The sequence below is a fragment of the Pinus tabuliformis genome, chromosome 5_2 (genome assembly GCF_031772625.1).
Source record: "Pinus tabuliformis cultivar Carrire ecotype Pingquan chromosome 5_2, CPIR1, whole genome shotgun sequence".
Taxonomy (NCBI): Eukaryota; Viridiplantae; Streptophyta; class Pinopsida; order Pinales; family Pinaceae; genus Pinus; species Pinus tabuliformis.
Window position 1 is genome coordinate 39,038,711 of NC_142306.1, and position 14,475 is coordinate 39,053,185.

The following is a 14,475-nucleotide window of genomic DNA, read 5'->3' on the forward strand; positions in this document are numbered from 1 at the left end:
ATATGCTTGAAATTGTCAAATCGCCCCTTTTCTGCCCTTTCAAGGCAAAAATAATTGCTGCAAGTGATTTTCGTGGCCTCTAGAATGCTATCGGCGCTGGCCGATTGAATATAAACATACATGAAGAAATCCTGTCAAATAACGGTGGAGGAATTGCAACCTGATAACTGTGTTGGGCTGAGGCTGGTTTTTAAGCCCTCCATTTTGAGCAATTTTTCTTAGCGATGCGCGATTAAGCGCTAATCGTGTATCGAAAACTGCCTTTGTTTCTCATTCTGGGCATCCTTTGCTGCGATTTTCGCCCTTTGTGCCTTTTCTGTGATGACATCAGCAGTGGGTCTCGGGTACGACAGGGTGACGTGGCAGTGTGATGTGGCAGTACGACAGGGTGATGTGGCACAGGATACGGTGGCAGGGTAGGGATGGAGGCAGATGGGGTGGCAGTGACATGTAGCAGTGGCAGGCTGACGCAGAGGTGACGTAAGCGGTGGCGTCAGGGGAGGAGAGACAGAAGGTGGTTTGTGGTTTTATCGGACCGCCTTCTGTACGGGGGCAGTATTTGTCAGAGCCCGCCCGATACAATAAAAGGCGGACACGCGTCTTTTGTACGGTGGAGAAACCGTCGTGCCATCGGAGGCTAACGGTCGGACGTCGGGGCGGCTCCGAAATGCACCTGGGTCGTTGGATCTGGGCGGGCGGATTGGAGGGCCAACGGAGCGCGGAGCTGGCAGCAGGTTAATGCACGGGGCCCGCTGAATATTATATTGATTTATTTATGTGCGGGGGGTTCAAACCTTTGGAAAGCGGGTTATTAATGCATCGGAAGGGGTCCGATTGCATGGAAGAGGGTTTTTATGCTTTGGAAGGGGTCCATAAGCATAGGAAAATGGTTAAAGAAGCAAACTAAGGGTTCTTACTAAGTCTCAAATAAACTTAGTAATTCCCAAGCATTATTTATGGTTATATTTCAACCAGAGGGAGGGGATATGTATCTAAGGGGGATATTTAACATATTTTTAATAGGGGAAGGGGAAATAGATAGGGATTTACATAGTAAGTTAGAAATTAATATGAATTTTGATTATAAAGCACTAAGGATAGAAATCTTAGGCTACAAAGGGGAAATAGGACTTATAGAATGAATAAGAGTACTCCTAAGCAAAGCAAACCTTTACTTAGGCCAATAATATGACAAATGAAGAAACTTAAGAGATAGAAAGCAGATCTTGACCTCTTTGGGGAGGTTAGTGAATGATTTGGGGAATAAGAAGAAGGGGGAGTTAAACATGCCTCACTTGAGCTCCTCCAAATGAAAAACTGCCTCATAATTGTGATCTGAATAGATATAACACTTGAAAACATGAAATGGATCACATAGCCTGATTCTGCAACCACAAAACTACTTACCCAGCCTACTACACCTAACATTTTTTCTTCTTTTTGAATGGGTGCACTTAGACTTGCAGACCCTAATTATCCTCTTTTCTTTTGACTATCCTCCTATCTAAATGTACCCTTATTTCTTCCAAGGGCCCAGATTAAGCAGTTGGGCTCCTTAATTTCTCTACCTAGCTAGTGATCTGCCAAGCTTGAACTGTTTGGACAGATATTCATTCTCTATCTTCTAAACATGCAATTTAAACCTAGGGAAACCAAGATTAAGCTGTTTGGCTTTCCCTTAACTGTAGAACTCTTCAAAAACGGTATGATTCTTCAAAATGGAACTTCATGGAAATGTGGAACCTTGCAGCATGAAAAGATGACATATTTTGCGTGTAAAACAGTCAATCATGAAATATGAAACCTATTGCAATAGGAGGCTAACAGTGGCTCCACTTGGGGATGGTTTTTCAAGATTAAAAGCCAAGAACAGCAGGTCAGAATGCCTTGATCTTCAATTGTTGTTGTAAACTGAAATTCTCCTTCTTCTCAATGCTTTTGACTGAATTCTTATAAGCTGATATGCAGTATCCTTTTGAGCTGAATTGCAGAAAAATTACAGCTCTTCTTCTTGCCTTTTGGGTGCTTGTAAACATATTGAAATCTGCTTGAGCACTTCTTTGGAATTATTTCAAAAAACAGAGATCTGAAATAGAGCTTTCTTTGATCTTTCCTTCAAAATTTGCTGCTTTCTTCCCTCTTATTGGCCTGCTATAAGAAAAAGTGTTGAAACTACAAATATTAATGTACAGATAGTATACAGAGCTGTGCTGCATTCAAAAAATGGGATCATGATAGTGCTTTAGCATTCGGCCATTGAAAGGGCCTTCTTTAGATGTGCTGCCATCCAAACTCTTCAGAAAATATGTGTTGTTGCCCTGAACAACAGAAATAATAAAGGGCCTTTCCACAGGAAATCAAACTTGCCATGCTTTCCTTTGTCCTCTCTTATTGAATCCCATCTTAAGACTTTGTTTCCTATGTAGAAATCTTCAGCCTTAGTTCTTTTGTCAAACATTTTCTTGAGCTTCTCTTGTAAAATCTGAGCTCTGTCGTACACTTGCTCTCTTGTTTGCTGCAAATGGATGGTTTGGTTTATTCTTCTTTGGATATCATTTGGCTCTGCCTAAATATCTTGCAGCAATTTGATAATAGGGATTCCCAAAGAAGAGGGGAACTTGGCCTCCATGCCATAGACTAACTCATATAGGCTCATCCCAATGGATCTCTTGGTTGACAATCTATCTGCCCATAGGGAATTTACAAGCTTTTTGTGCCAGTTCTTCTTTTTCTCCTCCAAGACTTTCTTAATGATGTTAATCAGACTCTTGTTGGATGATTCGGCCAAGCCATTACCTTGAGGGTAATAGGCTGTGGAGTGACCTAAGGTAATGTAGAATTTGTGGCAAAAACTGATCATTTTCTTGGATTTGAAGGCAGCAGCATTATCTGTAATGATCTTCTCAGGACAGCCAAATCTGGACAAAATGTTGGTTTCAAGGAATTGGATGATGGTGGAGCCATTGGCTTGCCTACATGGGATGGCTTCAATCCACTTGGTAAAGTAATCTGTGGTTGTTAGAATCCACTTATGCTGGCCAGAAGAGGATGGATGGATTTCTCCAATGAAGTTAAGACCCCATTGTTGAAAAGGCTTCTCGGTTGAAATGGGCTTAAGGGGCAAAGGCAGAAGCTTTCTTTTGCCTTCAAAGATTTGGCATTTGTGGCATGAAACAACAAACTTTCTCACATATGCAAACAAAGGGGGCCAATAGAAACTAGCCCTTAGTATCTTATCAGCAGTGGACTTCCAATATAAGTTCCCTCCACAGTCCCATGCATGAAATTATTTCATGACATTGTTAGTTTCATTCATAGTTAGACAATTCAGCAATATTCCTTCATGATTTTTCCAAAACAGGGCACTATCTAAGACACAAAACTTTGATGCTTTCATCTTTAAAAATATCTTTTTGGTTCTGGACAACCCTGGAGGAGCACATAGGTTTAACAAATATAAAACATATATCAGCATACCATGGGGATTGCAAAAAAGCTTCAGTGATCTGTGGAGTCGCCAGCTCCTGTTCATTGTCCAGTTGATTAATGTCTAAGGCTTGAAAATTGGTTTCGGACATCAGTTTTGCTAAACCTTGTCCCTTTATCAGCTTGGTGGGTTTTATCTCAATGTTATACTCAAGGATATTGGCAATCCATTTGCCTCTTTTGCCTTCTATGCCCTCTTGAGTTAATATGTCTTTTGCAACAGCATTTGGCACATAAGCAATCACATGTGAATATAAAATGTAAATTCTGAAATCTTTGATTGCTTTAACCAGGGCATATGCTTGCTTATCCATGATTTGGTACTTCAAGGGTGCATCTCTAAGGGCTCGGCTGAAAAATGAAATTGGCTTTTCATTTCCCTGATCATCTTTCTGCAAAAGGATAGCAACAATGGTGTGTTCAGATGCAAATGAAAAAATGATGAAATCCTTATCAAATTGAGGACTTGTGAGGACTGGGGCTTGGGTTAAGGCAGATTTTATGCCCTCAAAGGCTTGCTTGGCCTCTAAAGTCCATTTTACCTTGGAATTCTTCTTTAACATGTTATTTAGCATTCTTATCAGCTCGGCCAAGTTTGGGATATATCTCCTTAGGAAATTGATCTTTCCTAGGAATGCTTGCAACTCTTTGACGTTTCTTGGATAAGGGATTTGAAGGATCGCTTGAATTCTTTCAGGATCAATTCTAATCCCATATTTTGAAATGATATGGCCTAGCAATTTACCTTCTTCTAGGCCAAATAAAGACTTCTTGGGATTTGTTATCACTGAAAATTCTAATGCCAAAATTTCTTATACTAGCTTGAGGACAAAGGTCAGTGTTAGTCTAAGTTTGATTTCGTTTTTCCTTAGAGTCTAAGTCTTAGGAGGTCTTGAGTCAAGTATGCATTCTCATCCATCACCGGTCACCCTCATTCATCACCAATCTCATAGCCATGTGTCAGTTTGATTTTAAAAAAAATCATTATGTACCACACATCGTTTTTTAGGTGATTGCATAGCGCATGTAATCATTTTAAAATGGTTTCGCAGCACGTAAATCCTTTTAGCAGTTTCGCAGCGCAACATGTTTTAGGTGATTTCGTAGCGCATAATTCATATTTTGCACTGGCTGCGCTACGAAATTGGGGATTTGTTCGAATCTATAGAAAATCTCACCCAGTTGTCATATTTATCAGAATCCGCTGTGTTTTAGGTCGTTAGGTGTCTTGGTACTGGCACATGTTTGCAGTTGTTGCTGAGAAAGAGACAAAGGTTCTGTTTACAATCTGCATGTATATAATGGAAAGTTGCTTGCTGGCATCAATCAAAAGACTCAGGATACAGTTATCTTGACACGAAACAGCGTTCACATAAAGAACGGTTATTTCCTAGTATTGCTCGAAATCAAGGCACAGGACTTCGCAACCGACAAAGCATCATATCAGAAAGTCCACCTAGTAATTCTGTTGGTTTAAACAACAGAAATATTTGAAATACTACAAGCGTTGCCTGGCAGAGCGCAAGAGAGTTGGTACTGGTTGCAGTGAGGAAATGAATACTCTCTACAGATTTTGGTCATTTTTCCTCAGAAATAATTTCAAACGCTCCATGTATAATGAGTTCCGAAGATTAGCACTGGAAGGTGCAGCAGCAAAGTACAATTACGGCATGGAATTGAGCTTGCTCTGCTATCCACTTCTCTTTTTCCTTGATTTTCTTGTCAGAAATCCAACCGAGGTTTCTCATCGAGTTAGAAATGGGTTCTAATATGAAATCTCCGCGCATATGGTTGGCATTCTGGTTTGCAATATGTGTGCAGATGTGCTTGGCATCATATCAGTTCAAAGTTTGGGGCCCTAAGGGTTGGATTGTGCCTACTGGAAATGAAACCAAAACCTATAATCAGTGGGCTCAACGCAACAGGTTTCATGTTGATGATGATCTCTATTTCAAGTACAAGAAGCAGGAGGACTCAGTGCTTCTTGTGACACAGGCAGCTTATGAAACCTGCAATACTTCGAACCCTATAGCATATTATGATGATGGCAATACAGTCATCAAGCTTTGCCATTCTAGTCCCTTTACTTTATTAGCGGTATTCCAGAGAACTGCGATAAGGGGAGTGCCTTTTTAGGTTCTACAGCTATGGATTGGAGAAGAAATTTAAGGAAAGAGGGAACAGTCCAATTTGACATATATTGAAATTATGCAGCATTTTCTGGCTGGACAATCGTGATAACAATCTTGATTTCCACATTTCTCATGCAGCTATCTCGGAATGGAAATGATTTCTGGTTGTCATACTGGGTTGATAGCACTCCAAAGGGCTCACATAATCAAGAATCCACTTACTTGTACTTGGTTGTGCTCACTGCCATTGCTACTTGCAATTCTTTGTTCACCCTAGCAAGAGCATTTTCATTTACTTTTGGAGGCCTGTGTGCTGCTCTCCATGTACACAATTCTCTATTAAATAAGGTTATTAATGCACCAATATCTTTTTTTGATCGCAACCCAAGAGGACGAATATTGAACAGTGGACATTTCTCCTCCTATTGGTGCCACTGGGGTATATCTACAGCAAATTGCAGGTTTATTACAGAGCAACATCACGTGAGCTGCGGAGATTGGATAGTGTGTCTCGCTCACCAATTTACACATCCTTCACATAAGCACTCGATGGTGCCTCAACTATAAGAGCATTTACAAAACAGCCCATATTTACCTCAAAAAATCATGAACATGTAACATTGAATCAACGGGTTTCTTACTCAGAACTTGCAGCAAGTGTTTGGCTCTCTATACGCCTCCAGTTGTTGGCAGCATTTATCATTTCCTTTATCAGCATAATGGCTGTTGTTGGTCGCTACAAAGGATTTCCTATTAGTTCTGGTACAACTGGTCTGGTGGGCTTATCTCTTTCATATGCAATACCAATTATTTCATTGTTGAATGATCTCTTAACGAGTTTTACAGAAACTGAGAAGGAAATGATTTCAGTTGAGAGAGTATAGCAGTACATGGATGTTTTTCTGGGAGAACTGGAGGGGCATTCATGTGTTGATCCAAACTAGCCAATGGAAGGACTCATTGAGTTCAACCAAGTTACGTTGAGATACATGCCATTTTTGCCACCAGCCCTGCGAGTAGTGTCATTCACTATAAATGCTTGTGAGCAGGTTGGAATAGCTGGAAGAACAGGCGCTGGAAAGTCTAGTGTCCTTAATGCCATATTTCGCCTCACTCCAATCTCTGATGGGAAAATACTTATTGATAATGTGGATATATCAAATGTTTCTCTCAAAGAACTCCGCTCCAGACTGACTGTTGTCCCCCAAACTCCGTTCTTGTTTGAAGGGTCTTTAAAGGAAAATTTAGATCCCTTTGGTAACATTACTGATTCAACTATATGGGAGGTCCTTCAAAAGTGCCATATTAAGGACGCAGTGATAACAACTAGTGGCCTTGATATGCATGTAACAGAGGGAGGGGATTGTTTCTTCACTGGACAGCGTCAACTCTTATGTCTTGCATGTGCACTTCTCAAGTCTTCCAAGGTTTTGTGCCTAGATGAATGCACTGCAAATGTAGACCCACAAACCACATCATTACTCAAGGATACTGTGGCCACAGAATGTAAAGGCATAACTGTAATAACAATAGCACGTATTAGTACCATTGCTAATATGGACCGTGTGCTCATCTTTGACCAAGGGATCAAGGGAGTAGGGTGCTTAAGCCATGAACAGTGGCGATCATTTAGCCATGAAAGGAAGACTGTGTTTTTGAAATTACACAGCAGTTTCGTAGCGCGCTACGAAACTGCTGTAGGTGATGATTTTAATGCAAAACAACAGTTTTGAATTATAAGCGGGAATTTTGAAAAGGGAACGTCTAAAGGGTATACAAAGCATTATCTGAAGCTATCTAACAATTAACCAGGTCAAGACACGTGGAGATAATATGGATTCGAATCCAACTTTGGATGTTTGTCATAAAGGAAGCATATTTCATATTTATCACACTACAGGATATGTGAAACAGTTACAGTTGGCAAAAGTTTTGGCTTTCACGTATGCAAACGGTGGACAGCACATTAAAGACGTGGAAGTTTGCTCCATTTTGGTGTAATTAAAAGATAAAGGATATACTTCGTTGGAGCCGGACATGTTAAGGCAGGGCAGACCAAGGACCGACAAACAGGGGCAGTTTCCTATATTTCAGGGTATTGGAAAACATGTGACATTGAAGACAAACATGGAGCATTAAAGGTCCATCACAGCCACCGCCAGAAGGGAACCAGATGTCAAAGAACGAAAATGATTGTATACCAAGGCTGTTATGGAATTATAATCCTATTTGATTTAGAAGTCTAGAAGATCTAGTAGAATTAGAATCTTAATTGTTTTAGGATTCCAGAGCTGTCAATTAGTAGTCAGTTGTAATTATTAGTTAGTTAAAGTGTTAGTAGGTGTCATCATAGGCAGAATTGGAGTTCCCCTCATGCTGGAGGAGGAAGCTCGAATCAGTTAGAATAAGCACTCTATATATAGCTGAAACAACAATGTAATGAGGGTTGGAAATTTGATGAACAAAGCTTGTATTTGGCTTGTGTAGAAACTCACTTTCAGTAATATAATTTGGTTTTACTTCTCAGGATTCATGAAGGATTTCTATGTTCAGAATGTATGATCTTGTCCTTTCCTTAATTTTTACAGTTGTATAGATGTACAATCACTCAGAATTCACTGATTGTGCTCTGATTTCCTGTGTACATTTATAAACTGTGGTTCCATATGAGTTGTGTTCTGAATATTCAAATGCTAAGTGCCCTGACTTCTATGTAAAGTCAAGATCATTGTTTATTAAGGTGTTGTTGACTCCATAGGCCCAATGGATGCTAGTTTAATGTTTGTCCAGCCTTCATATTTGTTAATGTTATTCCACAAGAGTTAGCCATCTTATTAATAGTCAAAATCAATAACCCTTTGAGAGAGCCCTCTCAGGCTAAGGAGGCTAAGCCTTAGTCAAAAGATTGGTTTGAAACAGTTACTTGAAGTCTTCCTGGTTTGCAGCCTTCCAGGGCTTGATTTTGAGATAACATTTTGGTGCGTCTGCCGGGAGTCTGAAGATTATTCATTCCCGAAATTAAGAGGTTGAACTTCTGAAGGTAGGAGGAGCTCAGACATCTATTTGAGGCTGCAAAACTACCTTGGCGACTCCACACATCAAATAACAAATTAGAAGGTGACTCCACTGCTAGAAGATCAGTAGCTTGATGAAGTTTCAAGATGAATTCCACTGCAAGAATGAATGCCAGGTATGCTCCTATGAATCGGTCTCATATCCCTCGTTTTCCAAATCCTATGCCAAAGGTTGATTGGTTAGATGATCTTCCAATATTCAAAGATGAAAAGAAGGATAATGCTGCTCTTCATTTGGTTAAATTCCACATGCATATACGCAGTCTTCAGGTTCATTTCCCTGAAGATTGTCTCATGAAAATGTTTATGACCACTTTAGAAGGAAAAGCATGGTCTTGGTATAAAAGTCTGGAAAATGGTTCAATATATTCGCTTGCTAGTTTTCATGATGAATTCTGTGAAATGTATAAAGAAGGTTATCCTTCCTTATTGCTGCTTAAAGATTGCTGTAGACATTCTTTAAGTCTTATTCAGTACTTGGAAGATTGTTATGATGATGATGAATTTATGGATGAAGAAATTTTAGAGGCTCTTCATAACAATGCATTCCAGCACCGAGAAGAAAGTATAACATCTCATGAAACGCAGCATGAAGATCAGCAGGGGTTTAATTGTTGAAACCATGTTTCATCCTTTGATATTGATGTAGAGATGCAGCAGATTTGTCAGGCTTCAGATCATTATGAGTATGAAATTGATTGCAAACAACAACAAGAAGTACTGGAAGATAGCTGTTACGACCCTCAGGCAGAGGAAAAGGTTGGTTTTTTATGTCAATCTTCTCAGCAGCTTACAGCAATGAATGATCATAAGAAAGAAGAAAATTATATTGTCTATGGGAATCATGCAGAAAGGCAGTTGGATAGCACATCAAAAGAATCTTGTGTGGTTGAGAATCAGTTGTCTAAAGATGTAGAATGTTATGATGATCATCAACATAACCATGTATTCTTTGACCCTATAAGTGAATATATGGACAAGCTTTGCACTCTGGTCTTTCATTTTCATTTGCATTATGAAGATCAAGTATATTATGAGTTGATGTGGTCATCTCACTACCATGGTTATTTTGAGGTCGGATGCAGTCAAGAGCCTCCAATATCACAGAAGACAATTGATTGGCTTTATTGGAAATATCATGTTGCTTGAGCTACAAGTGGAGCTTGCAGCTGATAGGGTAGGTAGGTAAGAAAATGCAAATAAGCTCAAGGTTGACTGAGCATTTTTTTTAGTAGTGGTATATTTCTTTCTCTTACAGTGATCATCAAGATTAAGCCCGAGGTGAAGGCCCATGACGCTGAAAAGGGATGTTTGTCAAGCAAATTTCCGATTGTAATAAAAAGATAAAGCACTGGACCTACGAGTTCTTAGTGTACCACAAGGGCACACTATCCCAAGTGGAGCCACTGTTATCACTGAAAATTCTAATGCCAAAATTTCTTATACTAGCTTGAGGACAAAGGTCAGTGTTAGTCTAAGTTTGATTTCGTTTTTCCTTAGAGTCTGAGTCTTAGGAGGTCTTGAGTCAAGTATGCATTCTCATCCATCACCGGTCACCCTCATTCATCACCAATCTCATAGCCATGTGTCAGTTTGATTTTAAAAAAAATCATTATGTACCACACAACGTTTTTTAGGTGATTGCATAGCGCATGTAATCATTTTAAAATGGTTTCGCAGCACGTAAATCCTTTTAGCAGTTTCGCAGCGCAACATGTTTTAGGTGATTTCGTAGCGCATAATTCATATTTTGCACTGGCTGCGCTACGAAATTGGGGATTTGTTCGAATCCATAGAAAATCTCACCCAGCTGTTATATTTATCAGAATCCGCTGTGTTTTAGGTCGTTAGGTGTCTTGGTACTGGCACATGTTTGCAGTTGTTGCTGAGAAAGAGACAAAGGTTCTGTTTACAATCTGCATGTATTTAATGGAAAGTTGCTTGCTGGCATCAATCAAAAGACTCAGGATACAGTTATCTTGACACGAAACAGCCTTCACATAAAGAACGGTTATTTCCTAGTATTGCTCGAAATCAAGGCACAGGACTTCGCAACCGACAAAGCATCATATCAGAAAGTCCACCTAGTAATTCTGTCGGTTTAAACAACAGAAATATTTGAAATACTACAAGCGTTGCCTGGAAGAGCGCAAGAGAGTTGGTACTGGTTGCAGTGAGGAAATGAATACTCTCTACAGATTTTGGTCATTTTTCCTCAGAAATAATTTCAAACGCTCCATGTATAATGAGTTCCGAAGATTAGCATTGGAAGATGCAGCAACAAAGTACAATTACGGCATGGAATTGAGCTTGCTCTGCTATCCACTTCTCTTTTTCCTTGATTTTCTTGTCAGAAATCCAACCGAGGTTTCTCATCGAGTTAGAAATGGGTTCTAATATGAAATCCCCGCGCATATGGTTGGCATTCTGGTTTGCAATATGTGTGCAGATGTGCTTGGCATCATATCAGTTCAAAGTTTGGGGCCCTAGGGGTTGGATTGTGCCTACTGGAAATGAAACCAAAACCTATAATCAGTGGGCTCAACGCAACAGGTTTCATGTTGATGATGATCTCTATTTCAAGTACAAGAAGCAGGAGGACTCAGTGCTTCTTGTGACACAGGCAGCTTATGAAACCTGCAATACTTCGAACCCTATAGCATATTATGATGATGGCAATACAATCATCAAGCTTTGCCATTCTGGTCCCTTTACTTTATTAGTGGTATTCCAGAGAACTGCGATAAGGGGAGTGCCTTTTTAGGTTCTACAGCTATGGATTGGAGAAGAAATTTAAGGAAAGAGGGAACAGTCCAATTTGACATATATTGAAATTATGCAGCATTTTCTGGCTGGACAATCGTGATAACAATCTTGATTTCCACATTTCTCATGCAGCTATCTCGGAATGGAAATGATTTCTGGTTGTCATACTGGGTTGATAGCACTCCAAAGGGCTCACATAATCAAGAATCCACTTACTTGTACTTGATTGTGCTCACTGCCATTGCTACTTGCAATTCTTTGTTCACCCTAGCAAGAGCTTTTTCATTTACTTTTGGAGGCCTGCGTGCTGCTCTCCATGTACACAATTCTCTATTAAATAAGGTTATTAATGCACCAATATCTTTTTTTGATCGCAACCCAAGAGGACGAATATTGAACAGTGGACATTTCTCCTCCTATTGGTGCCACTGGGGTACATCTACAGCAAATTGCAGGTTTATTACAGAGCAACATCACGTGAGCTGCGGAGATTGGATAGTGTGTCTCGCTCACCAATTTACACATCCTTCACAGAAGCACTCGATGGTGCCTCAACTATAAGAGCATTTACAAAACAACCCATATTTACCTCAAAAAATCATGAACATGTAACATTGAATCAACGGGTTTCTTACTCAGAACTTGCAGCAAGTGTTTGGCTCTCTATACGCCTCCAGTTGTTGGCAGCATTTATCATTTCCTTTATCAGCATAATGGCTGTTGTTGGTCGCTACAAAGGATTGCCTATTAGTTCTGGTACAACTGGTCTGGTGGGCTTATCTCTTTCATATGCAATACCAATTATTTCATTGTTGAATGATCTCTTAACGAGTTTTACAGAAACTGAGAAGGAAATGATTTCAGTTGAGAGAGTATAGCAGTACATGGATGTTTTTCTGGGAGAACTGGAGGGGCATTCATGTGTTGATCCAAACTAGCCAATGGAAGGACTCATTGAGTTCAACCAAGTTACGTTGAGATACATGCCATTTTTGCCACCAGCCCTGCGAGCAGTGTCATTCACTATAAATGCATGTGAGAATGTTGGAATAGCTGGAAGAACAGGCGCTGGAAAGTCTAGTGTCCTTAATGCCATATTTCGCCTCACTCCAATCTCTGATGGGAAAATACTTATTGATAATGTGGATATATCAAATGTTTCTCTCAAAGAACTTCGCTCCAGACTGACTGTTGTCCCCCAAACTCCGTTCTTGTTTGAAGGGTCTTTAAAGGAAAATTTAGATCCCTTTGGTAACATTACTGATTCAACTATATGGGAGGTCCTTTAAAAGTGCCATATTAAGGACGCAGTGATAACAACTGGTGGCCTTGATACGCATGTAACAGAGGGAGGGGATTGTTTCTTCACTGGACAGCGTCAACTCTTATGTCTTGCACGTGCACTTCTCAATTCTTCCAAGGTTTTGTGCCTAGATGAATGCACTGCAAATGTAGACCCACAAACCACATCATTACTCAAGGAGACTGTGGCCACAGAATGTAAAGGCATAACTGTAATAACAATAGCACACCGTATTAGTACCATTGCTAATATGGACCGTGTGCTCATCTTTGACCAAGGGATCAAGGGAGTAGGGTGCTTAAGCCATGAATAGTGGCGATCATTTAGCCATGAAAGGAAGAATGTGTTTTTGAAATTACACAGCAGTTTCGTAGCGCGCTACGAAACTGTTGTAGGTGATGATTTTAACGCAAAACAACAGTTTTGAATTATAAGCGGGAATTTTGAAAAGGGAACATCTAAAGGGTATACAAAGCATTATCTGAAGCTATCTAACAATTAACCAGGTCAAGACACGTGGAGATAATATGGATTCGAATCCAACTTTGGATGTTTGTCATAAAGGAAGCATATTTCATATTTATCACACTACAGGATATGTGAAACAGTTACAGTTGGCAAAAGTTTTGGCTTTCACGTATGCAAACGGTGGATAGCACATTAAAGATGTGGCAGTTTGATCCATTTTGGGGTAATTAAAAGATAAAGGATATACTTCGTTGGAGCCGGACATGTTAAGGCAGGGCAGACCAAGGACCGACAAACAGGGGCAGTTTCCTATATTTCAGGGTATTGGAAAACATGTGACATTGAAGACAAACATGGAGCATTAAAGGTCCATCACAGCCACCGCCAGAAGGGAACCAGATGTCAGAGAACGAAAATGATTGTAGACCAAGGCTGTTATGGAATTAGAATCCTATTTGATTTAGAAGTCTAGAAGATCTAGTAGAATTAGAATCTTAATTGTTTTAGGATTCCAGAGCTGTCAATTAGTAGTCAGTTGTAATTATTAGTTAGTTAAAGTGTTAGTAGGTGTCATCATAGGCAGAATTGGAGTTCCCCTCATGCTCGGGGAGGAAGCTCGAATCAGTTAGAATAAGCACTCTATATATAGCTGAAACAACAATGTAATGAGGGTTGGAAATTTGATGAACAAAGCTTGTATTTGGCTTGTGTAGAAACTCACTTTCAGTAATATAATTTGGTTTTACTTCTCAGGATTCATGAAGGATTTCTATGTTCAGAATGTATGATCTTGTCCTTTCCTTAATTTTTACAGTTGTATAGATGTACAATCACTCAGAATTCACTGATTGTGCTCTGATTTCCTGTGTGCATTTATAAACTATGGTTCCATATGAGTTGTGTTCTGAATATTCAAATGCTAAGTGCCCTGACTTCTATGTAAAGTCAAGATCATTGTTTATTAAGGTGTTGTTGACTCCATAGGCCCAATGGATGCTAGTTTAATGTTTGTCCAGCCTTCATATTTGTTAATGTTATTCCACAAGAGTTAGCCATCTTATTAATAGTCAAAATCAATAACCCTTTGAGAGAGCCCTCTCAGGCTAAGGAGGCTAAGCCTTAGTCAAAAGATTGGTTTGAAACAGTTACTTGAAGTCTTCCTGGTTTGCAGCCTTCCAGGGCTTGATTTTGAGATAACAGGATTTAAGGAAATGCCATATTTCCTACAGGTTAAGAACACTTGCCT

General features: G+C 39.8%; 1 protein-coding gene and 2 pseudogenes across 1 annotated transcript; all 3 read left to right on the forward strand.

The window, feature by feature from the left end:
- The first annotated feature begins 5,244 nt into the window (after nt 1–5,244).
- On the forward strand, nt 5,245–7,619 carry LOC149157503 (ABC transporter C family member 13-like; annotated as a pseudogene).
- A 3,459-nt stretch (nt 7,620–11,078) lies between these two features.
- LOC149157504 (early nodulin-like protein 9) lies at nt 11,079–11,456 on the forward strand. Its single transcript, XM_089433708.1, has one exon. The coding sequence runs from the start codon at nt 11,079–11,081 to the stop codon at nt 11,454–11,456; it is 378 nt and encodes a 125-aa protein (XP_089289834.1).
- An 11-nt stretch (nt 11,457–11,467) lies between these two features.
- Nucleotides 11,468–13,074, forward strand: LOC149157505 (ABC transporter C family member 13-like; annotated as a pseudogene).
- The last annotated feature ends 1,401 nt before the right edge of the window (nt 13,075–14,475 follow it).

What these genes read in the sequence shown, in the direction of transcription:
- LOC149157504 (XM_089433708.1), top strand. Translation starts at nt 11,079, where the DNA reads ATGGGTTCTAATATGAAATCCCCGCGCATATGGTTGGCATTCTGGTTT.